Source organism: Pan paniscus, chromosome 18 (genome assembly GCF_029289425.2).
Source record: "Pan paniscus chromosome 18, NHGRI_mPanPan1-v2.0_pri, whole genome shotgun sequence".
Taxonomy (NCBI): Eukaryota; Metazoa; Chordata; class Mammalia; order Primates; family Hominidae; genus Pan; species Pan paniscus.
This window is the reverse complement of record NC_073267.2, coordinates 12,797,294-12,822,707: the sequence shown is the minus strand read 5'-3', so window position 1 is coordinate 12,822,707 and position 25,414 is coordinate 12,797,294. Positions and strand designations below refer to the sequence as shown.

General features: G+C 46.8%; 1 protein-coding gene across 5 annotated transcripts in view; it reads right to left on the bottom strand.

Annotated features, from left to right (window-relative positions):
- The window catches only part of SNX29 (sorting nexin 29), a 593,890-nt gene that overhangs the window by 294,045 nt on the left and 274,431 nt on the right, over positions 1–25,414 (bottom strand). For 4 of the 5 annotated variants that reach the window (XR_010110475.1, XM_034939805.3, XM_034939806.3 and 1 more), the window contains one exon: positions 2,085–2,188. Coding sequence is in view for 4 of the 5 variants with exons in the window: in XM_034939805.3 (XP_034795696.1) it covers positions 2,085–2,188 (104 nt within the window). In the remaining variant the exon portion in view is untranslated. Of the gene's footprint in view, positions 1–1,815; positions 2,189–25,414 lie in introns of those variants that run through there. The other variant, XM_063598376.1, reaches the window with a different exon arrangement.

Sequence of the window (25,414 nt, the reverse complement as noted above, 5' to 3'; positions counted from 1 at the left end):
GGCCCACGAATGAACTAGTGGCACTTGGCTCAGAGGGTCAAACACCCAATCAATCAGAGGGTCAAACACCCCCACCCCACCCCTACACGCTGCCCAGCAGCCCCACAGGTGGAGAATCTCCACGGAGAGCGCTGCCTGGACCCAGCACTCAATGCCTTTGTGGACCCTGCGAAGTAGGCACCCTCGCTGAGCTGCACTGGTCTGATGGAGTCCTCACCACAGCACCCTTGTTCCCCCAGAGAAACAGAACCTTTCATCCTGCACTTTCATTCTGAGAACGCTTTCACCTTCTCTAGCTCATCAGGCCTTCATTCATTCATTCAGTAAATCCAGACATCCCCATCCCAGGAGAACTTAAAAATTCAAGGGTTACGCAGCACCTACCATTTGCCAATAAGTGGCTGTGGAACGTACAGAGGTGGCAAAGACACAGTCCTACCTTTCAGGGGTTCGAATCCTGAGACAAGTCGTCCCAATCCTGAGACTGGGGCCCTGCTTCCCTCTCCACTTGGGACTTCCGGGCACAGACTTATGGCCCAGAACCCTGGCACTGCCACCAGCCAAGTCTGAGTCTCACAGCCCCACTGAGGGAGCTCCCAAGGAAGGGCAGAGCACTGGGCAGAGAGCACACAGGAGTGCCCTGTCCCCAGGCCTCCCCAGCCTGGCTTTTGACTCATCCCCACCAGCCTGTGTGTTAAGGCCTCAGCTTGCCTTCCCTTGAGCTCACTTGAGTTGGAATGCAAGATGTTTCTAAAGCCACCTTCCTTCTTTAGAGGCAATTTAGAGACCAGACAAAACAGATGGTAAGAATGGCAGCCTGCACCAGCAATGAACTTAGGGGAACACCCTCCAAGGCCCTGGGCCTCTGAAACCCACCCAAGCTCAGGTATGTCTACACAGCAATGAGTGAGTGTCTTCTTGATTATCAAAATAAAACTCACTGTAGAAGATTTAGAAAGAACCGAAAGTCTGCTTGTATACTTAGCATGTGTATGTATGTACATACAGACATGACTTACAATACTACCACCAAGGGACCATTACAACATGTACACACACCTCATCAAAAACATAGCTTCTCAACTTTACCATTGAATATGGTAATAAATCGACAGTTTTTGAAAAACCTCTTTATCATATCCAAGAATTACCCTTTTTTTAATCAGGTATCAATAAGGTTATAAAATGATTTTTCGTTTCCTACCAAGATAATTATCTGGTTTTCCTCTTTGAGGCTACTAATGAGATGACTTACATGGATGAATTTCCTAACATGCAGCCATCCTTGCAATCCTAAATAAACCCTATGTTTTATGTGCACTGTTCTTTTAATATGCGACTGAATTTGAGTAATGACTTTCTAGAATTTTTGTACATCTTATACACAAATGATTCTATTTGATAGTTTTCTTTTTTATCCTATCTTTGTCAGGATTTTTTTATATCACAGTAATGCATACCTGAACCAAGATAGAGACGTATAAAAACCCTCTCAGGAAATATAAATAGCAAAGGGCTCTTTGTGTATTACCTTGAAGAGTTTCCTAGAAATCACCATGAAACCCTCTAGGCTTGCTGTCTTCTAAGGAAGCAGTTCTTCAGTAATTTGTACAACTTTATTCCAAAATGTTTTGGTTTTTTTTTTTTCTTTTCTTTTGAGGGTGAGGGGGTCCCTTCGACCAGTTTGCCTCACTTCAATTAATTCTGATACTGAATGTTTTTCTGAAAAATAGTTCACCTCATCCATATTTTCACATTTAACAGCACAAAGGTGCATGTGATATTCTCTGTTTTCATCTCCAAATCTTACAATTGTTTTATTTTTAATGTTACACATATATGTTTTCTCTTATTTCCTTATCATAAGTGCCAAAAAGTTCCAATATTTAAGTGACATTTTTCAAAGGATCAGCTCATACTTCTTTTTATAAAGCACACTGATTTGGTCTTGCTTTGTTTTGTGGGGCTGAGGAGTTGCTTGGTCGTTTTGCTCACGTGTCTTTAGAATAGGCTGGACCTACCCTGGAAAGTCTCCAACGCAGCCAACATCAGAAACAAAGACGCAAAGACTCCACCGGCCTTACCTCGATGAGCTTTCTTTCGTAGGAGCTTGCGAGTTCTTCAGCAATTTCTCCCGGCTTCTGTTCAGCTACTGTAACTTCTCCATCAACACTCCAAAGATTTGGCACTTTAGAGAAAGAGAGACATGTCATAAATATTTCAACAGTATCGAAAATTATTCTCCCAGTAAAAAAAGAAAAAATTCTTCTTTCTCAGATGACTTCAGACTGAAAAAGCTCTCAAGAAAAACACACACACACACTTACTAACTACTTCAACAATGGGACATTTTCACCTAAGTACAATAAAATGAGTGACAAGGCCAGGCATGGTGGTGTGCGCCTGTAGTGTCAGCTGCTCAGGAGGCTGAGGTGAGAGGATCGCTTGAGCCCAGAAGGTGGAGGCTGCCATGAGCTATGATTGTGCCACTGTCATCCAGCCTAGGTGACATAACTAGACTTTGTCACTTAAAAAAAAAAAAAAAGCGATAAGCTGTATTTTTAAAATGCAAGAACTGTCATGAGACAGAAGCACAGGAGTCAAGAAATAATCTTGTCACTACTTTCCATTTCAGGAGAAAACAGGCAATGTTTTGGCAGGTTTGGCAAGACATAAGAGCTGGTTGTTTTGGGGGGTGGAGGTTTTGTTTGTTTTTTTGAGATGGGGTCTCCTCTGTCACCCAGGCTGGAGTACAGTGGCACAATCAATCATTTAGCTCACTACAGCCTCGAACTCCTGGGCTCAAACGATCCTCCTGCCTCAGCCTCCTGAGTCACTGGGACTGTAGGCATAACCCTGCTGCACCAGGCTAGTTCTTTTTTTGTATTTTTAGTTTTTGTAGAGACAAGGTCTCACCATGTTGACCAGGCTAGTCTCAAACTCCTGGCCTCAAGTGATCCTCCCTCCTCAGCTTCCCAAAGTGCTGAGACTACAGGTGTGAGCTACTGCATTCAGTCCACTTACATCTTTTATATTTGCCAAGTTCCTTTTTCTACAACAAAAAAGTGATCCAGTGAGGTAAGGCCTGCTGACAGCCAGCTGTGGAGCACTAATGGGGGTCAGAGTATGTGTAAAACCAAGGATTGGCATTTATAAACCACACTTAGGATGACAGCAAGAAAACCTTTAGAAAAACTCGGAAACCAACACAGAACGTCAACGCAAAAGACATGTTAAAGAGACTGGCTCCCAGGTCAGAGCAAGCATGCACACAGACGGCTCTGAGTAGTGTTTCCATGATTATGTATATGCCCATATATGCCCACTCTGCATGGAAAAACAAATAAAGAAGAACTGAGAATGAACCAGATAGTTCCAAGAAAAGCAGAAAACAAGAACAGGGAAGCCCTCCCACACCAAGGGCAAAGAAAAACATCCACAGCATGTTTAAGAATGTGGATTAGCCTCAAGCCTCAAAACAAGCATCAATGATGCAGGATCAGTTTCCTGTGTGTTCTGGGACAAGAAACGCCTTGGATGCCCTATCAGCTGTATGGAGGGGCAGTGAGGCTAAACAAGGATCTGAGACTAGCCCCCCAGTGATGCGGGTAGCCTTCAGGGAGAAGGTGAAAGTCAGGAAGGCTGAGCAAAACCAGGAGTCAAAACTGATGCAACTAAGCCAGGTGGCTAAGCCTCCTCAGACCACACTGTTAGAGCCCGCCGAAGGCTCAAGACCCTGAGTGACAGCAGGAAACATGCAGAAAGAAGCCCTGAGTCCTGGGCCACGAATGCAGGGAGTGACCCAATCACAACAGATAACCCCAAACAGTTATGGAAAGAAAAACTGTGAAGAACTCTGTAAAGATAAGAGCCTGAACACGGTAATTTACACTCACATCCTCTCAAAATCCCATTAAAATGTCAATTAAGGCCGGGTGCGGTGGCTCACGCCTGTAATGCCAGTACTTTTGGGAGGCCGAGGCGGGTGGATCACTTGAGGTCAGGAGTCCGAAACCAGCCTGGCCAACATGGAGAAACCCTGTCTCTACTAAAAATACAAAAATCAGCTGGACACGGTGGCATGCTCCTGCAATCCCAGCTACTCGGAGGGCTGAAGCAGAAGAGTCACTTAAACCAGGGAGGCGGAGATTGCAGCGAGCCGAGATGGTGCCACTGCACTCCAGCCTGGGCAACAGAGCAAGACTCTGTCCACCCCCACTAAAAAAAAAAAAAAAAAACAATTAAAATGTTTCCTATGAGGTGATGATGAATATGGTAAGTACCCAGATTTGATCATTAAATTTTGTATACATCTATCATAATATCACACACTACCTCATACATATGCACAATTTATTATGTGTCAAAAATAATAATAAAAGCAAAGAAAAGGTTTTTATAAAGATATTGCTCACAAAAAAAAAAGAATTGGAGAGGAAACAAAAAAAAACAAAATTACAGAAGCTGAGAATCAGGTAGATGACTGATAAGTAACTTGACAGACCTGAGAAAATTTCATTCCTAAATAGACATGGATGCCACCAAAATAATATCTGATGAGAATGGAATGATTCACAAAACGCTAATGAACTGTTAGCACAAGACACCTCTGGAAATGACGGTGAACAGAGGACTAGAAAGCAAAAGAAAGGTTTTAAAAGTCTGTTTAAGAAGCGATTAGCAAAATATACATGTTTATTCTCTCGAGAAAACGCAGTAGGTCTGGACTGAGTTGAGGTTGGGGTATTCCATTTTTTTAATGGAGACATAAAAGTAACACACACTGAACTTCTGAGTTTCTCCCACTCTTCTTCCCTCTCCCCAGCCCCACTCATTCCCAGAACAGCAGGCAGACAGCATGTGCCTCTAAGCCAGGGAATGGAAAGGTATTCTCCCAGGAATCTAAAAAAACTTTGGAGACCAGGGGTAGTTCTCCAGTGGAATGGCACAGCCAGATCACCCCAAGAGGCCCAAAGTCAAAGTTCACAGAGCTTTGGATCAATTTCTAACCCCACTCCAACACCTGAGTAGACATCTAGAAATCACATCCCATTTGAGAAAAGCACCTAAGATGAAAGACTGAGACAGGAATAAACAGAGAAAAGCAACTTGCAGGAAAGAGAGACTATTTAGGGAAAACACTTCAAAAGCAAACTGTGGGTAATATTTCCAGAGAGAGAGGAGGAGACAGTGTAGTCATGAAATAAGAATAGGGAGATATTTAAAAAGGAGAAAAAGAAAAACACAAAGCACACAAAAGCCCTTTTACAGAGTGAAACTATAACAGCAGAAATAGAACAGGGACTGTAAAGGAAAGGGTAGCAAAATTTCCAGAAAATAGAGGCAACGAATAACAAAATAGAATACAAGCCTGGGCAACATGGCGAAGCCCCACCTCTGCAAAAACCACAAAAATTAGTATGGTGTGGTGCCACACGCCTGTAGTCCCAGGTACTCGGGGGGCTGAGGTGGAAGGATCGCTTGAGCCTCGGAGGCAGAGGTTGCAGTGAACTGAGATGGCATAGCTGCACTCCATCCTGGGCCACAGAGCAAGACTCTGTCTCAAAAAAAAAAAAAAGAGGTGGGGGAATAGAGAACTACAAGTCCAAATGGAGAAGAGATCAAGAAAGGAGAAAAAGATAACACACAGAAGAGGAAATCAAAGATATAATTCAGAGCCAACAGACACGAGGGGCAGGATGGAAGAGTTCAATGAATGTCCAGCAAAATGGACAAAAGCAAGCCTCACTCACAGACTTGAGAACACAGGGGACAGAGAAGACAGGCTACCAACTTCTGAAGTGGAAGAAGAATTTTTACAAAGGATAAAAACTAGAAATGGCATAGGGTTTCTAAACAGCAACATGGAAAGCTAGAAAACAATGAAGAAACCTCTTCAACATTCTGAAGAAAAATTATTTTGAGCCTTATACACCCAGGCAAGCCACGTGAGAGGCAGGATAAAGGCATTTTCAAACATGTGACCGTGCAGAAACTTTACCCCGCACATAAAGAAGGGAAGAATTCTAGCAATCGTAATACATAGATCCCAAGATATAGGGGATGCAACACAAAAGGGAGCCAGACAATACTTCTTAGTAACAAAAAAGCATAAACAACGCAAATGGCCATCACCTGGTAAGTGAACAAGATGCGGTCTAGCCATGCAGGGTTGTACTATTCAGCCATGAGAGGAATGAAGAGCCGACTCACGCTGCAACACAGATAGACCGTGAAAGCATTCAGCCAGGGGAAAGAAGCCAGATCCGAAAGGCTGCAGATTACCTGAGCCCACGTACACGAAATGTCCAGAGAAGGTCTTAGTTGCCAGGGTCTGGGGGAAGGAGGGATGAAGACCTACTGCTAAAGGGTATGAGGCTTCTTTGGGGCATGACAAAAATGTTCTGGAATTAGAGAGTGGCGATGGTTGCACAATTTGTGAATATAAAAACCACTGAGGGTCGGGCTTGGTGGCTCACGCCTGTAATCCCAGCACATTGGGAGGTTGAGGTGGGCAGATCACCTGAGGTCAAGTGTTTGAGACCAGCTGGCCAACATGGTGAAACCCCGTCTCTACTAAAAATACAAAAATTAGCCGGGCATGGTGGTGTGCGCCTGTAACCCCAACTACTCGGGAGGCTGAGGCATGACAATCACTTGAACCCGGGAGGCAGAGATTGCAGTGAGCCGAGATCCCACCATTGCACTACAGCCTGAGCAACAAGAGGAAAACTCCACCTCAAAAACAAACAAACAACAACAACAACAAAAAAACAAAAAACAAAAAACCACCACTAAAATTATACACTCTCAAAGGCTGAACAGTATGTTATGTGCATTATATCTCAAGAAAGCTGTTAAGAAAAAAAGTGAGTTGGAGAGTGTGGGCCCACCAGCAGCAGGCTGCTGGCTAGAGTAGGCCAGAAGGCACCAGGAGAGACTGCCTTGGGTGCAAGCGGGAGGCGGCCTACAGTGCCTGAAGGCACCAGGGGGATTTACACACTGAGGATGAACTTGGAGTTGAATTAAGTATTAACACCAGAGAAATCAAGAGATCGTGCAGGAAAAACGATCATGCACCTCACAGCTGTAGATAGCATTTCCAGTTATAATAATGTAATCAATGAATACTGATCTAACCAAAATGATGATACGACTGTGCCAGAGGATGGGGAGCTGCGTGTTGCGTGTGTTTTCTGGAGATGGAGCAGTCAAAGACAGTTACCCTTCCTCTTCCACAATGAGAAATAAGTAACTCCAAAAACTGAAAAATAAAAAAGCGGCAACAGGCATGTTGATCAGAGATATGGAGGCAACAACCCAAAGCATGAGTGGAGAAGCTTCCAAGAGGGGCTTCTGAAGGGTGGGAAGTGGGAGACAGTGACAGCCAGAGGCCTCCTGTCTTTTGTAATAAAGCTAAGAGAAGCAATGACTTTATCTATGTACCTGCAAAGTCTTGATTTAAAGACACAAACAAAATTACGTGTAAACTATGATTATATGTTAGTGATATGTAAACTATGTAATCAGAATTTGAGGGGAGCCTGCACTTAGCCATGGGACTTAGAAAAGTCAGGTAAGAGAGCAGTGGAGCCCGTCGGCAGGGCAACCAGGACACAGATACCCGGGCAGGCACCGCAGCATGAAGCTGGCTGCAGCTGCTCAGCAGAGCCTGGTGCTAATACATACGCAAAATGGCGAACTCACAGCCCTGCTCTACCCGTGACTCCAAATGATCTCTTCATCTTGCCCAGGCCCAGGCTGCTGCCCTCTGCAAGGAGGTCCTGCTCATCACAATTCATTCAACCCGCTTCAAGTCCACACATCTCATTAGCAATCACGCCACTGGCCTCCTGTCCCCAAGGCACCAGCCCCGTCCCCAAGGCACCAGCCCCTCTAGGACTATATTTAAGAAGGATCAGCAACCTTCAACACTGGTGGGGGTAGAGGTGCAGAAATAAGCTTTTTGACCTTGAAGGCTTGGGGAAAGACCCTGGACAGTCATGAATTTACATAAGTTCTCTCAGCAACTAGCCAGTCAACCTTCCCCTGCAACTACCTGACTTCCTTGCTGCCCTGGTTCAGTTTTAGCAAGCATGCCAAAAATGTCAATTCCATGTATGAAATAATACAAAATTAAGCCTAACTATATCATACTTTTCCCATCAGTAAGCAGCTTCGAATATGGACCCCAGGCAGGGCACAGTGGTTCACACCTGAAATCCCAGCACTTCGGGAGGCTAAGGCAGGCGGATCACTTGAGGTTAGGAGTTCAACATCAGCCTGCCCAACAGGTGAAACCCTGGTCTCCACTAAAAATACAAAAATTAGTCGGGCATGGTGGCACATGCCTGTAATTCCAGCTACTCAGGAGGCTTAGGCAGGAGAATCACTTGAACCCAGGAGGCGGAGGTTGCAGTGAGCTGAGATCACGCCACTGCACTCCAGCCTGAGCAACAGAGTGGGACTCTGTCTCAAAAAAAAAAAAAGATGGTTCCAATATATTACATTCAACAAAGATGGTTCCAATTCCCCCTGCCCCTTGGTATTCACATTCTTATATAATCCCTACCCCTTGAGCATAGGCTGGACTTACCTCCAATAAACAGACTATGTTTATTGACTCACCTCCAGTAAACAGACTATGGCAGAAGTGATGGGGTTTCACCACTGAGATTAAGTTATAAAGACTGCAGCTTCTGTGTGAGGTTGCCTTTCTTGTTCATTTATTCTTACGAGCTTCCTACGGAGAGAACCTCATGGCAAGGAACTGATGCACGCAGCCAACAGCCCCCATGAGCCACATGAGGGCAGTGCACCCTCCTCCAGTGGAGCCTTGGGACAACCGCAGCCTCCAACTGACACCATGATAGAGCCTTAGGGGAGACCCTGAGCCAGGCATGTGGCTAAGCCACACCCAGGCTGTCTATCCCACACAAAGATTGTAAATGTTTGTTGTTTTAAGCCATCTAACTGTGAGGTAATTTGTTACACAACACTAGTTAACCAACGTAGAGTCTTTAATCATTCCATAGTTACTTCTTGAGAGACCACTTTATTTATTGATTGATTTTTTTGAGAGTCTCGTTCTGTTACCCAGGCTGGAGTGCAGTGGCGCGATCTTGACTCACTGCAACCTCCACCTCCCCGGTTCAAGCCATTCTCCTGCCTCAGCCTCTTGAGTAGCTGGGATTACAGGCACACACCACCACGCCCAGCTAATTTTTTGTATTTTTAGTAGAGATGGCATTTCACCACATTGGCCAGGTGGGTCTCGAATGCCTGACCGCAGGTGATCTACCCGCCTTGCCCTCCCAAAGTGCTGGGATTACTGACATGAGCCACTGTGCCCAGCCGAGAGACCACTTTAAATTAGACTGAATTAGACCATGAAGTTACGGAGATGGTGATATCATTTCATGTAGATGACATGCACAAAAAAATAAAAATATAAATATAAATAAGAGGTAAATGTGCCATGTTGCTCCACAGCATAAGGATTAATATTTACAAAGTGAGGGAATCGACTGAACAGGTTAGACATCTCCCACCTCTCAACTGCCAAAGGTGAGTATGTGGGGTCAAGGCATGAGAGACCATTCATCCCATGAGGCAAAGTTCATGCAAGCACAACATCGGACTTACTTTCAAGTCGAGAAGGTTCAATTTGCCTTGGGAGTAAAAGAACATCTGGGTATTAAGGAAGGCAGCACACTTAAAGTCTGAGTAATGTCAAGTCATTTGAGAGACAAAAATAACAGATGACAACACCATTCTACACTCTTTGCACATCCCCCCAATAAACCAATCAATTCGTAAAGAATCAATTGTGACTGAATTCTGAAAGTCAAATCTAAACAATAAATACAAACATTTGCAACTGATCAAACTACAACTTTTCTAAGTTGCATCTTTCCTGAGGGTGATTTATGGGTTTTAAAACTGAAAGAACGGGGCTGGACGTGGTGGCTCGCATCTGTAATCTCTAGGACTTTGGGAGGCCAAGGTGGGTGGATCACTTGAGGTCAGGAATTTGAGACCAGCCTGGCCAACATGGTGAAACCCCATCTCTACTTAAAATACAAAAATTAGCTGGGCGTGGTGGTGCGTGCCTGCAGTCCCAGCTACTCGGAAGGCTGAGGCAGGAGAATCGCTTGAACCTGGGAGATGGAAACTGCAGCGACCCAAGATCGCACCACTGCACTCCAGCCTGGGCAACAGAGTGAGACCCCATCTCAAATAATAATGATGATGATGATGATGATGATGATGATGATGATGATGATGATGATGTAAAGTAAAATGGAAAGAATGACAATTTAATACCCCAAGAGAAAAACATACTTCTCTATTCATGTCGATGATAGCTCACACTGACTTCAAAAGTAGAAGGCTTCAAGACATTGGTTAGCAATGCAATCTGAAACGCATTAACAATTTCTGCCCATATTCTGAGTTACCTTGACAGTGTTCAGAAATTTGTATTTTGCCCTGGTCAAGGACTGCATGAAAAGTACACCTGCTGGAATCCAAGAAGACAGAAGCTTTTATCTACATGGCTGGATATTTCCATGTTCAATCAGAAACTTACACTGTGCTTTAAGCACAATGTAGAAAGAAAGGTCAATAAGGCCTATCTTATTGTCACAGAAATCAAAATAATGATACTGCTTCCATTTACATAGCACTGCAGATTACACATTATTTTCACATCAAAATCTCACTGGAGCCTCCAAGCAGGATTCAGTCTGGCCATTTTAATCTTGTGCCAAATGTGAAGATGGTGACGCTATTAACTGGGATTTCCCATTGAGCCAATCAACCCAGTTAACATCTACCTTATTCACGGGAAAAATCCGCACTCTACTTACCTGCCTATACTCTGAATAGTCAGCAACTTTCTCCTGTGTCTCCCTGATGGCATAATTGTAAAAGTTCCACTCCAAATGGGAAAATAATAATTCGGCAAAAACAAGAAGCCTTCTCTCCTTATATTCAAATAGACAGGGAGACTGTGTTTGGTAGAAGTATATAGACATTTATGTTCAACAAGAACTAATTTTCATGTTCCAGAAAAGCTGTGGGTTAGTCAGTACCATCAGCAGGTCATCTAAACTTAGAGAACATTCATAACTTTTCATCTCATCGCAGCCGGCCACATCTGTTTGGGGGTATCTGTGTTAAGTCGTCTAAAATAGGTAGAAACTGTGCTGAGCTTGCTAGCAGGCACCAGAGAGCACATAGGGTTTTCTGTCTAAATTAAGTGAAACTTCTGATACCATGGAGAGCGGCATGGCAAACAGTATGATGAGGTTACTGTTTTGCTTTCAATGTGAACAAGCTGAGCATGACCCAGATGCAAACAGTGTGAGATGCTGGTGGCGAAAATAAAGAATCATTTTAAATTCAGAGATGGTTTTCCAGGACATTCAAATGCATAAAATGAGGTATGCCCGGGTCCCATAACAACGGGCAAGGTTCTGTGTCTTGGGAAATTTGGGACACTTTACAGTTCCGAAGGAGAAAGGACCCTTCCAGGTGAGATGCCAATGATGTCTACAAGACACCGGTTACCCACAGTGTTCCAACAAAGGAAATGGTCTTCCTAACAGTAACATCCACCATCTTCAAGTGCTCACTGTAGCAAAGGGAGAAACACGGGCAACAAGACCCCGGAGCTCTGCGATGAAACAGACCCTGGGAGTCAAAGTCTGGCTCTACCGCTTAGCAGGGGTGACTCTGGGCAAGTATTTCATTTAGTTCCTACACAACTAGCTACTGAAGGTTCATTACCTGCCAGGTACCAGGCACTAGAGATACAGGGATGTATCAAGGGGGGTAAAAGTGAGTGCCAATATGAAGCTTCTGTTCCAGTGAGGAGACTCAGAGACCCAAGAAGTGACTATTTAATATGCCAGGCCAGAGGAAGGGCTAGAGGAAGTTAAAGTGTGAGAAAATGATGGTGGCAAGTGCTAGTTAAATAAGGTTCGAAGAAAGCCCTCGCTAGTGAGGAGCTGCCTGAGCAGAGACTGGGATAAGGCAGGGGAGTGAGCTCCGCACAGCCCTGGAGAGAACGTTCCCGGGAACCGCAAATGCAAAGGGCCTGGGGCGGGCACCCACGTGTTCTACCAACAGTGAGGAGGCCCCGTGTGGCTAAAGGATAATGAAGGAGGGAGACATTGGTAGGAAATGAGACCAGAGAGGGGACAGTAAGTGTTTGCAGGCTATGGTATTTTATTCTGAGCAAAACAAGCAGCCCCTGGAGGATTCAGAAGTGCGATGATTGGACGTTTTTAGGGATCACTCCACAGGGTATATGCAGTGCAGAGGCTGGGAGGTAGAAGCCAGGGAGTAAACAGCTCAGATCTCCCTCCAAAAGATAACTTGCCGTTCCATTGCAAGGAATGCGGTTACCCAACAGCCTCCAGCTACAGCACCTTCCAGAGGCGCTGCTCTTTCCAGACAGCCCTGGTCAACAGCTGAGCACACATGGCTGCTCCTGCAGGATGAGGGAGGTTCCAGTGCCCTGCCATGGTCTTGGGCTCCAGCACAAACACAAATCCACAGGCAGCAATAAAGGTGCTAAGGGGCTACTGCCTAAAGGACCCCAGGAGCACATCACAGCCTGGACAATTTAACCATCCCGCTTGAGAATTCAAACACCACGGCATGAAATCTCTATTTCAGAGCTGAGAAAATGGAGGGCTGGGTTTTAGAAAATGCTGTCAATGATGAACCCAGTGATGAAAACCCCAGCCTGCTTAATTTCAAAATCCCCCGCTTGGGAACATCCAAGGCCGTGTGTTAAACACCAAAGGGAGCCTACTCCCCTGCATGCCACACATACACACACACACACACACACACACACACACACACACACACACACACACACACTCGCACCCATGCTAACATTTTTGGTTGTCTACTCATAATTTAAGAAAACTATAAATTTTAACCTTTCCAAATGCTTTAAAAACACATTATACGAACCTACTTCCCAGGTAATGGATTCTCCACTAAAAAGCAAGGGGTTCCAGTGATACCCAAGCCAAGGAAACACTACCCAAAAAGTACAGACTGGGCTGCGCAGAGTGGCTCACTGTGATCCCAGCACTTTGGGAGGCTGAGGCAGGTGGATCACTTGAGATCAAGAGTTCGAGACCAGCCTGGCCAACACGGTAAAAGCCCATCTCCACTAAAAATACAAAATTAGCCAGGCGTGGTGGTGGGTGTCTGTAATCCCAGCTACTCAGGAGGCTGAGGCAGGAGAATCACTTGAACTCAGGGGGCAGAGGTTGGAGTGAGCTGAGATTGTGCCACTGCACTCCAGCCTGGGTGGCAGAGCAAGACTCCATCTCAAAGAAAAAAAAAAATTTACATACTTGACTGTATCCCTCAAGAACAAGACCAAGAACCACGTTGTCTGAGTGGGATATTCTTTTTTTTTTTTTTCAATAATAGATGGAGAATTGCAGATGATCAATGGTGTGGGCAGAGACACACGCCATCTCTGGGTTCAAATTTTGGCTCTATCACAGTGACACTATAATTCATAATAGCAAATATATATTATTTCATTTTGCAACATTTCCTGGCATACAGCTCTGCAGTCCCTTGGAATCTCCTAAGTGACAGGTGTTGTTTTGTAAGCTACTGAGATGACTGGTAGACCATGGTCTCCAGAGGGGCTGGTTGGTCGGAAGCACAGGTGACAACATGGACTTGCAACTGAAATCCGAAATAGGGGCAGTCCTGGGGCACTAAGCCCTTACCCTATGACGTCCTGTCAGAATTGAACTGTAGGGAGCCCGGCTGCTGTTGGAGAATTGCCTAGTGTGGAAGAAACCCCCATACGTGTGGCGGCAAAAATGGTGTGTTGAGAGTGGTGTGAGTATAAACGGAAAAACAACCTGAAGCTGGACACGGCAGCTCACACCTGCAATCCCAGCACTTTGGGAGGCTGAGGCAGGAGGATCGCTTGAGCCCAGTAGTTCAAGACCAACCTGGGCAACATGGTGAGACCCTGTCTCTATCTTAAAAAAAGAAAAAAGAAAAACACAATTTGTTTTTCCCTATAGGTGTCACTAACTAGCAGCTCTTGGACTCATTACTTCCTTTCTCTGAACCTCAGTTTCCTCATTTGTAAAATGGGGATAATGGTAACTCTTGTGAGAATTAAACATGAGAAAAATAGAAATTACTTTCTATTCTCATGCCAAGTGTCAAAGATATGAGAGTTTTCTTTTTTTGAGACAGGGTGTCTCACTGTCACCCTGACTGGAGTGCAATGATACAATCATGGCTTACTGCAGTCTCGACCTCCCCAGGCCCAGGTGATTCTCCACCTCGGCCTCCCAAGTAGCTGGGACTACAGGCGTGTGCCATCAAACCCAGATAATTAATTTTGCAACTTTTTTTTTTTTTTTGGTAGCGTTGAGGTTTCGCCATGTTTCCTAGGCTGGTCTCAAACTCCTAGGCACAATTGATCCACCCACCTCGGCCTCCCAATGTGCTAGGATTATAGGCATGAGCCACTGTGCCTGGCCGACGTGAGAATTTTTTAAAAGCCAAATACAAGAGTGAGAGCCTGCCCTCTTTTTAAAATCAGAACACCTGTCCATTAAGTTTCATGTCTCATGTGTCTTTCCTAAGAAATCTGCTCACCTGTTTCGAAGCTGCGTCTCTCTTCCAAGAGATCAGCTAAATATATAACGCATCCACGGGGACAGCTGGGAGTGGCTGTTGCATAAAATCAAAGCTGTTATCACACCCTTCCCCAGCCACAGTCCCACCTGCTCATGTGATGGAGCCCAGCAGAGGCTTCGATGGAAACTTTAGACTCATGTTTCTCCCCGCCAAGTGAAAAGCAGTTTGACAGTGAAAACTTCTTTGCTGGAATAAAACAAGCGGACAGCTGTGCCAGACAGAGTGATTTCCTGCCCTGAAACAAGTGGTGCAAAAGTATTTGCTCGAAAGAACTCTGGGCCCTAACTGCACTCTACAGACCCAAAAAAGGAAGTGTCAGCTTGTCAGCAAAGGGACAGGGTATCATGGATCACCCCAAATGCTGTTTTTAAACCAGCTCATTCCAAACAGAAACAAAAACAAAAACAGAAAACAGCTCATTCCAAACAGCAGATGTAGCTGGGTTCAAAAATTAAACTAGTAACAGAAATGCATGTAGTATGGTTCTATTTTGGTGAGAGTGGAAAGGTATCATCCAGGTATGTACACGGAGGTCTGAGCACAAAGGACACACTCAGGCTGTTAACTGTTGTGCCCTGGGATATGGAGGGCAATAGATCAATAGATAATAAGTGTTTTCATCCTAAACCTGTGAAGCTTTTTTTTTTTGTTTTGAAACAGAGTCTCGTTGGAGTGCAGTGGCATGATCTCGGCTCACTGCAACCTATGCCTCCCGGGTTCAAGAGATCCTCCTCCCTCAGCCTCCCAAGTAGGTGGAACTACAGGCACTTGCTATCACATCCGGCTAATTTTTGTATTTTCAGTAGAGACAGGGTTTCACCTTGTTAGCCAGGCTCGTCTCAAGCTCCTGACTGCAGGCAACCCTCTGGCTTTAGCCTCCCAAAGTGCTAGGATTACAAACGTGAGCCACAGCACCCGGCCCTGTGGAGCATTTCTATTTGGTGCAATAAGCACATGTGACTTCTGCAATTCATTCTTAAAGCAGCAGAGTTATACATATCAGAGGCGGAAACTGTTGTTTGTAAGGCCTGGGTTTATGGAACAAAGCCTTCCTCGGGAAATTACTGTGCAACCTGCCCTTAAGAAGAGAACCTTGGAATTTCAAAAGCCCATGCAGAGGATTTCACAGAACTGCCTCAATGCTAGGACTCTATGCCATACCACAGGCAGTTAGATATGGGGCAGCTAAAAAACGATGCATGTCAACAGAGTGAGGACACAACACTGCAAAAGGCACAGGGGCTGGGGCCAGACAGACCTGGGCTCAAATCGTGGCTCAGCCACTTTCTGCAAGGGGCTCAGCTGGCCGGCACACAGTCTCCTGCCCAGAACGAAGAGAATAATCACACCTTTCTTGCAGGTTAACATCAGAGGAGGCATCAAGGAAGAGCTGAATCAATCAGAAGGGTGCCTGGTCCGGAAAGTATGCTCCATGGATGGCAATGGTGGTGGAGGTCATTGGAGTCATTAATAGAACATCAGATCATGACCTTGACCGTCTACCTAGATTAGAAGCTTCAAAAAGGCAAAGACTCCATCTAGTTTCTCAGAACCCATGAAACATCCACAAATTGGACTCTCATTCCTTCCTGACTGAATTACTGACCAATACCTCACTTGAGCCTGACTGTAAAAACTTAGCAAAAAATATATATATATGTATCAGTCAACAAAGACAAAATTTGTCACTCTCACTAGGGATGCCATCCAACTAACAAGGTACATTTAGCATGGCTTTATAATGTTTTCTCTTTGTTTCTTTAAAAAGTTTATTTTCTCAAATTATATAAGTAACATATGTTCACTGCAGGGAAAATATATGTCCATTTTTAAATGTGTATGGCCCTGTTGTACACATGCCAGACCCCTGCATGTCAAGGAATAGGGACAGGGTATAAATCCCAACCAGGCCAACAAGTTGTATGATAATCTGTTAGATTTCTAGAGAGCTCATTCTCTCTCCTCGGGTCCATACAACTATTCAAGATGTTGGGGCCAGGCACGGTGGCTCACACCTGTAATTCCAGCACTTTTGTAGGCCAAGGCGGGCGGGCCACCTGAGGTCAGGAGTTTGAGACTAGCCTGGCCAACATGGCAGAACCCCGTCTCTACTAAAAATATAAAAATTAGCTGGGTGTGTTGGTGGCTATAATACCAGCTACTCAGGAGGCTGAGGCAGAAGAATCACTTGAACCCAGGAGGCAGAGGTTGCAGTGAGCCGAGATCATGCCACTGCACTCCAGCTTGGGTGACAGAGTGAGATCCTGTCTCAAAAAAAAAAAAAAAAAAAGGTGGACAACAGTCCAAGAAGAGAGGACATGACAATAATAACAATGTCAGTTAATATTTCACTGGAGGCTGGCTAAGCGCCCAGCACCATGGCAAGCACTTTACATGCTCTGATCCAGTTCATCTGGCTTCCCATTCTGCACATGAAGGAGCTGAGTCTACTGCATTCAAAAGATAATACATAGAAACAAAAGGTAGTTTCATAGTTGCCAAGGGCTGCAGGGAGAGGTGAGTGACTGCAAATAGGAACAGGATCTCATCAAAATGTTCTGGAGTTGGACAGTGGTGATGGTTGCACAACTCTGTGAATACACGGAAAACCAATGAATTATACACTTAGAACACGTGAACTGCATGGTTTGTGAATGCCATCTGTATTAAAACAATTCAAATGCCTAAGTCCAGAGCACAGAAAGTGCAGGTCACTCTTCATCACTGCCCTGGTCTCCTCACCACTGTCACAGGTTTGTGTACTCTTACTGGTTTTGTTTTCTATCAGAGACAAATGGCACAGCTTGCCGTGTTGCTACCTCTTACTCCGCGACAGGCCTGCGCTCTCATCCCGCCGGTGCACACAGACCAGCCCCGTTCTTTGTCATCGCTGCATTTTAGGATCGAACCAACGATCTATTCCACCAGCCTTTTATTGATCCCAATTCAAATAACACCACCATCTACAGCCTCGTGCCTGTCTCTTTGTGCATGTGCTTAAGTATCTCTTTGGGACGAATGTCTAGAAATGAAGCTGCTGAGTCAAAGGGGATGCAGTTTAAATTTTGATAGCTGACAAATTCCCAGGGAGTGTTCTGTGACCTTGAACAGTCACCTCACTTCCTAGAGCCTGGGTCTCCTCATTTATCAAACCAAGGGGAAGACTTTGAGTCAATTTCAGTTCTAACATTCACTTTTTAAACAAGATCCAGAGGATGAACGACAAACAGCAAAGCAGAGCTGGGACACGTGCACAGACCCGAGCTCAACAACCACTCACTTCAGCCGGGGACGCGCGCACAGACCAGAGCTCAGAGCAAACACTTACTTCAGCCGGGGACGCGTGCACAGACCCGAGCTCAGCACTCACTCACTCCAGCCGGGGACGTGCACACAGACCCGAGCTCAGCAAACACTCACTCCAGCCGGGGACACGTGCAGACCCGAGCTCAGCAAACACTCACTCCAGCCGGGGACGCATGCACAGACCCGAGCTCAGCAAACACTCACTCCAGCCGGAGACGCACGCACAGACCGGAGCTCAGAGCAAACACTTACTCCAGCCGGGGACGCGCGCACAGACCGGAGCTCAGAGCAAACACTCACTCCAGCCGGGGACGCACGCACAGACCGGAGCTCAGAGCAAACACTTACTCCAGCCGGGGGCGCGCACACAGACCCGAGCTCAGCAAACACTCACTCCAGCCGGGGACGCACGCACAGACCGGAGCTCAGCAAACACTCACTCCAGCGGGGGGCGCGCACACAGACCCGAGCTCGGCAAACACTCACTCCAGCCGGGGACACGTGCACAGACCGGAGCTCAGAGCAAACACTTACTCCAGCCGGGGACGCGTGCACAGACCCGAGCTCAGCAAACACTCACTCCAGCCGGGGGCGCGCACACAGACCCGAGCTCAGCAAACACTCACTCCAGCCGGGGACGCACGCACAGACCGGAGCTCAGCAAACACTCACTCCAGCCTGGGGCGCGCACACAGACCAGAGCTCAGCAAACACTCACTCCAGCCGGGGACACATGCACAGACCGGAGCTCAGAGCAAACACTTACTCCAGCCGGGGACGCGCGCACAGACCCGAGCTCAGCAAACACTCCCTCCAGCCGGGGACGCGTGCACAGACCGGAGCTCAGCGAACACTCACTCCAGCTGGGGGCACGTGCACAGACCGGAGCTCAACAAACATTCACTTCAGCCGGGGACGCGTGCACAGACCCAAGCTCATAGCAAACATCCACTCCAGCCGGGGACCTGGCTAAGAAAGCCCTGGAGAGCAAGCAGACGGAGAAGGTGGAACGCACTCCAAGAGACCAGGAGGACATGGATGCCCTCACCCCACATGAGAGAAAAGAGAAGCTCAGAAGGCAAAGACAAATCATCTGCAAGGGACTGGGCTTTGTGGAGAGACTTCTAGACAACAACAGATAACATGGGCCAGCGCCTCAAGCCGCATGGGAAGGAAGCCCAAAGCCAAGAATACAAAGTCCTCAAGGAGCACCAGGTGCACAATCGATGAAGGATGAGAAGGAAGACGTTAACAGGGAGGTTAAAAAAACAACAAAAATCTCACACAATTCATATTGGAAATCCAGAATCTATCCCTGCTCCAGGAACCTACAAGGAAAACAATGTCAAGGCTGGAACAAGGACGCCTGTAGCACCAGCAGAAGAGGACTCATCATCCCTGAAACCCAAGGTCAAGGCAAAGTCTCATGTTTCAAGGGGATAAAAAAGATAGGTTTAAAAAAGAAATCACGTTGAAAGCTCACTTCCCTTATGAATTCTGAAGAATGCCATAGGGTCAGGTCACAATGGAGAGAAAAAAGGGGTCACAGAGAAGTGCTTGTGAAGCCTCAGTGTGGCAGCTGTCTCCTGCGGGAACAGAAGAGAAGAGTGGAGGAACGTGGCCGCGCATCAGCAGGAGCAAAGACCTGAGCGGCTGCATTCATGGGGCAGAGGCAGAGGCAGCGGGGGATTAGGGGGTGGCAGGGCACTTTGATGTGGCGGTGACCTGAGCAGAGAGGTCCATTATATCAGCAGGGCTCAAAGGGGGACCCTGAACCACGCTCATCAAAGTCACATGGGGAGGGCTGGGAGGGAAGGGGAAACTTGTTACAATGCAGATTCGTGGGTCTCGGTTCCCAGAAATGAATTCTGTGGATCTGAGACGAGGGCCAGGAATCTGCATTTTAATAACTATCCAGGGTGATTTTGATGTACCTTACAGTTTGAAGACTAGCATTAGGTGATGAGAAAATGTCCCAAAGGTAAGAAAAACTAGAAAATAGGAAAACAATCATATTCAAGGGCTCTCATCCATAAAGCCACACGTGACCCTGGGCTGGCTTCAATCCGCTCCTCAGTCCTCTGAGCCACAGCTCTCATAAAAGCTGCGGGGAGCCAGGTGGGGGGTGCGGGCTGGAGGAGGCAGAGAAACATCCTAGCATCCCCCTCACCCAGCAGAACTAGGGCTTGCTCAGGCTGGAGGCAGGGGCAGAGAGGAGGAGGACACCTTCTTAGCCAGTGGCTACACCAAGCCAGCACAGCCAATGCTGCCTCCTCTCAAAGACGGGGCAGAACGAGCAGCCAGGTGGCCCAGCTGTAATCATGCTGTATTTTAAACGATTCCCATGTACACCTGGAAGCAGAGTGCATTTTTTTCCCCACGTTGAGAAGGAGACCTTGACAAATCGGAACGATATAATAAATGACAAACCAGAGGCTATTTCAAAAGCCCACGGAGATGATGTACAGCCTAGACAACTTCACGGAAAATCTTAATTATGTCTAGGAAGCCAAAGCAAGGAAGCTCTGGGGAAGCAGAGGGCAGGAGAGAGAGGAGGGGGAATCTGGGGAGGGAGGTGTGGCACTCCTGCCAGAGGGCTGAATCCAGCTCTCTGTCTGCTGATGGAACAACTCTTGTCTGCGGAGGATCTCTTTGTACCAGGCTATCATAGTGAGAGAGAATGACACAAGACACAAGTCCTCCTCCGACAGAGACTCAGGGAAATTTCCCAAGGGAGGCTGGAAGTCCTCCTTGGTGTCTCATTATATATTAGATAAAAAATAACAACGCTCTCCACACTGGGCACCTTTAACAGAGGAGACGTCTGATTCAGGAACTACCTCCCAAACCCTTACAAGTTCCACGTTTCCTCTGAGCTACTAAGATGGAAAGGCAGCGAAGCACCATTCACTCTCCAAGAAGGCTCTGGAATTCTGATGCCACCACTGCATTTGCTGCCCCAGTATATACATTGTGAGCGACTGCCATGGGTCAGGGCCCTGGGACCTGTGGGGAGTGGAACATGAGAGCCAGTTCTGCTGAGCACTTACATCTGGCTTGCAGCAAATGACCAGATAAGTAAGGAGAATTTCCGGGAGTAACAATTTCTATGCAAAACATACACTGGAGAGGGTGCCTCAGGAGAGCTCCTGCAGACATGGAGGCTGGGCCTCTGTGGGGAGACCTCAACCACACAGAGAACTGACTGACTCGAAGCTCCATCATGGGGCTATCACGGGGGGAATGTTCTGGCAAAGGGAATGGCAAGCGCGATGACATGGGAACGCGGGACTTCTTCCGGGAACAGAAAGGCCACTGTGACTGAAAGAAGGTACACACAGAGACGAGGTGACAGGTCAGAGCAGGACGGCAGGTGGCGGCAGATGACACGGGGCTGGAGGCTGCAGGGGAAACTTCACATCTTATTCTCAGGATGAGGCAAAGCCGGTGGAGGCCTTTCATCAGGGGAGCCGGGAGCTGTGACCTGTTTGCTGATTGCTAAATCACTCTGGCTGCTGTGTGAAGAGTAGACTGCACAGGAGCCAGGATGGAAAGCAGGTGACCAGCTCAGAGCTACAATAGCATCCCAGGCAAAGAGACTCTGGGGGCCTGACCCAGGCAATAGCAGTGAGGACAGTCACAAATGGCCATTCATCTCCAGGGTATATTTTGGAACTGGCAGGACTGGCTATGGATTGTAAATCAGAGACAAAGTCTGCGGAAAAACACAGGATGACTCCCAGATTTCTGGTTTGAGCAACCAAGAGGTGGCATTTATGAGTGGGTGCTGGGTGCGGTGGCTCACATCTGTAATCCTAGCACTTTGGGAGGCTGAGGTGGGAGGACTACTTGAGATCAGGAGTTCGAGACCAGCCTAGGCAATGCAGAGAAACCCTGATGCTACAAAAAAAAAAAATTTTTTTAAATAAGCCGGGCATGGTGGTGCGTGCCTGTAGTCCCAACTTCCCAACTACTCAGGAGGCTGAGGCAGGAGGATCACTTGATCCCAAGAGTTAAAGGCTGCAGTGAGCTATAGTTGTGCCACTGCACTCCAGGCTGGATGGCAGAGCAAGACCCTGTCTCTCTTAGAGAGAGAGAGATGCTAGTGGTAGGCAGAATGGCCCCCAAAGATGCCCATGCCCCAAAGATGCTGTGAATATGTTGCTGCACATACCAAGAGAGACTTTGCAGATATAATTAGAGTTATAGACCTTGAGATAGGAGAGTATACTGGATTACCTGTGTGAGCCCAATCTAACGACGTGAGCCCTTAAAAGCAGAGAATGCCCTCCAGTCGAAAGCAGAAGAGAGGGATGGCAGAAGACAACCACAGAGGAGAAGCAGGAGAAGAGGAAGTCGGATTCCAAGAATGAAAAGGACTCAACATGCCATTGCTTGTTCTGGGTTCTGGGGGCCTCCAGAGCTCAGGGCAGCCCCCAGCTGAGCGCCAACCAAAAGCGGGAACCTTAGTCATTCAGCTACTCGGAACTGGATTCTGTCAACAACGGAATGAGCAAGGAAAGGAATTCTCCCCTAGAGTCTATGGAAACAAATACAATCCTGCCACCACCTCATTCAGCCCATTGAAATCCACGGCAGGCTTCTGACCTCCACATCTGTAAGATAATTTGTTATCAGCCATTTGTTGCCACACCAAAAGAAAACTAATACAGTGGGGAAGACGGTGGAGAAATTGAAGGTTTGGTGGGAAAAGCAGATGTTCTGCTTTAGCTATCATAAGTCCAAGTGGAGGAGGCCAGTAGACCAATGGTTGTGAGCATGTGGAACTAAGCAGAGCCATCAGTGGCCATTCCTGCCTCTTTCACCGTGATTCCCAGTAAAATGGAAATCCCACGTACCCAGGAACTCTGTCTTGTTCCCCATTTTAAGTCAGATAGTAGCCTGGTACCTGGCACATAGCAGGCACTTCATAAACAACTGCTGAATGCTGATTGTCTCTCTTCAAAAAAAATTCGCAGGAGGCCGGGCGCAGTGGCTCACACCTGTAATCCCAACACTTTGGGGGCCGAGGCAGGCGGATCACTTGAGGTCAGGAGTTCAAGACCAGCCTGGCCTACATGGTGAAACCTCGTCTCTGCTACAAATACAAAAACTAGCCGGGCATGATGGTACACGCCTGTAATTCCAGCTATTCAGGAAGCTGAGGCAGGAGAATCGCCTGAACCAGGGAGGCAGAGGTTGCAGTGAGCCAAGATCTGCGTGACAGAATGAGACTCCACCTCCAAAAAACAAAAATTCTCAGGAAACCATCAACAGAGTGAAGAGACAACTTACCAAATGGAAGAAACTGTTTGCAAAATAGGTCTGATAAGGGGTTAATATCCAAAATACAAAAGGAACTCAAACAACTCAATAGCAGGAAAATATAACCTGATTAAAAAACGGACACAGGATGCAAATAGACATTTCTCAAGGAAGACATCCAAACGGCCAACAGGCGTATGACCAGCTGCTCAACATTACCAATCGTCGGAGAAATGCAAATCAAAACCACAATGAGATAGCACCTCACACCTGTTAAGATGGCTGTTCTAAAATAGAAGAAAGATAAATGTTGGTGAGGACTGGGAAAAGGGAACCCTTGTACACTGTGGTTAGGAACGTAAATTAGTACAGCCGTTATGGAAAACAGCATGGAGGGTCCTCAAAAAACTAAAAATAGAGCTGCCATATGATCCAGCAATCCCACTGCTGCATATTTATCCAAAGGAAATGAAACCAGTATGTCGAAGAGTTATTTATCTGCACTCTCATGTTTATTGCAGCACTATTCACAATAGCCAAGATACAGAATCAACCTGTGTCTATCAACAGATGAATAAACAAAACGTGACGTATATACACAATGGAAAGCTACTCAGCCTTAAAAAAGAAGAAAATCCTGTCATTTGTGACGACACGGATAAACGTGGAGGATATTATGCTAAGTGAACTCAACCAGGCACACAAAGACAAAATACCACATGATCTCACTCATATGGAATCTTAAAAGTCAAGCATAGAAGCAGAGAGTAGAATGGTGATTACCAGAGGTTGGGGTCGGGGCAGGGGAGAGATGGGGGGATGCTGGTCAAAAAGTACAAAGCTTCAGTTGGACAGGATGAATGAGTTCTGGCGGGTTAGGGGACAGCATGGTGGCTGTAGTTAAGAATACTGGACTGTTGGCAGAACAAAGTGGCTCACACTAGCCTGGTTAATATGGCGAAACCCTGTCTCTACTAAAAAAAATGAGCCAGGCATGGTGGTGGGTGCCTGTAATCCCAGCTACTCGGGAGGCTGAGGCAGGAGAATCACTTGAACCCGGGAAGCAGAGGTGGCAGTGAGCCGAGATCACGCCATTGCGCTCCAGCCTGGGCGTCGCACCAAGACTCAGTCTCAAAAAAATAAAAAAATACAGGATTGTTTCCTTGAAAATTGCGAAGAGATTATATCCTAAATGGTCTCAACACCAAAAAAAAGTACGTGAAGTGATGAATATGTTTATTAACTTGATTTAATCATTTCACAACGTACAGATCAAAACAGCACATTGTACACCATAAAGATACACAGTTGTTGTCAATGATACTTCAATACAGCTGATGGGAAGAAACAATTCCTGCTGCACGTCCCTGCCATTACTGCTGCATTTCCTTACTCCTGTCTGCAGCCAACCTCCTGGAAAGAGCTGTCTCCACTCGCCCTCTCCAGCCCCTCTCCTACTCTCTCATCAATGCTCTGCAACTCAGGCTCTCACCCCTGCAGTCCACTGGCTAGGTCTTGACAATGCCACCAATGGCTGCCACCAGATGACTCAGGGGACCAACTGCGCTTGCCTCATTTGCCCCATCGGCAGCCACGACACAGCTGGGCTCTCCCCTCCTGCAAGCACACTCTCACGTGGCTTCTAGGACTCTAGGACAGTCTTGTCTCCTCCCTGGTCAGTCCTTCACCTTTTTTTTTTTGGAGATGGAGTCTCTGGTGCTCTGTCACCCAGGCTGGAATACAGTTGTGCAATCTCAGCTCACTGCAACCTCTGCCTCCCGGATTCAAGCGATTCTCCTGCCTCAGCCTCCCGAGTAGCTGGGATTACAGGTGCGCACCACCACGCCTGACTCATTTTTCGTATTTTCAGTAGAGATGGGGATGGCCAGGCTGGTCTCAAACTCCTGACCCCAAGTGATCTGCCCGCCTTGGCCTCCCAAAGTGCTGCATTACAGGCGTGAGCCACTGCGCCTGGCCTCCTTCTCCATCTCTTTTGCTGGTATCTCCTTTTTTCCACATCTTAATGTGGGAGGGCCACAGAGCTCAGTCCTGGCCCACCTACACTCACTCTCTCAGAAACGTTATCCAGTTTTGAGGCTTTCAATACCCTCAATGTGTTCCATTCGGTACTGTG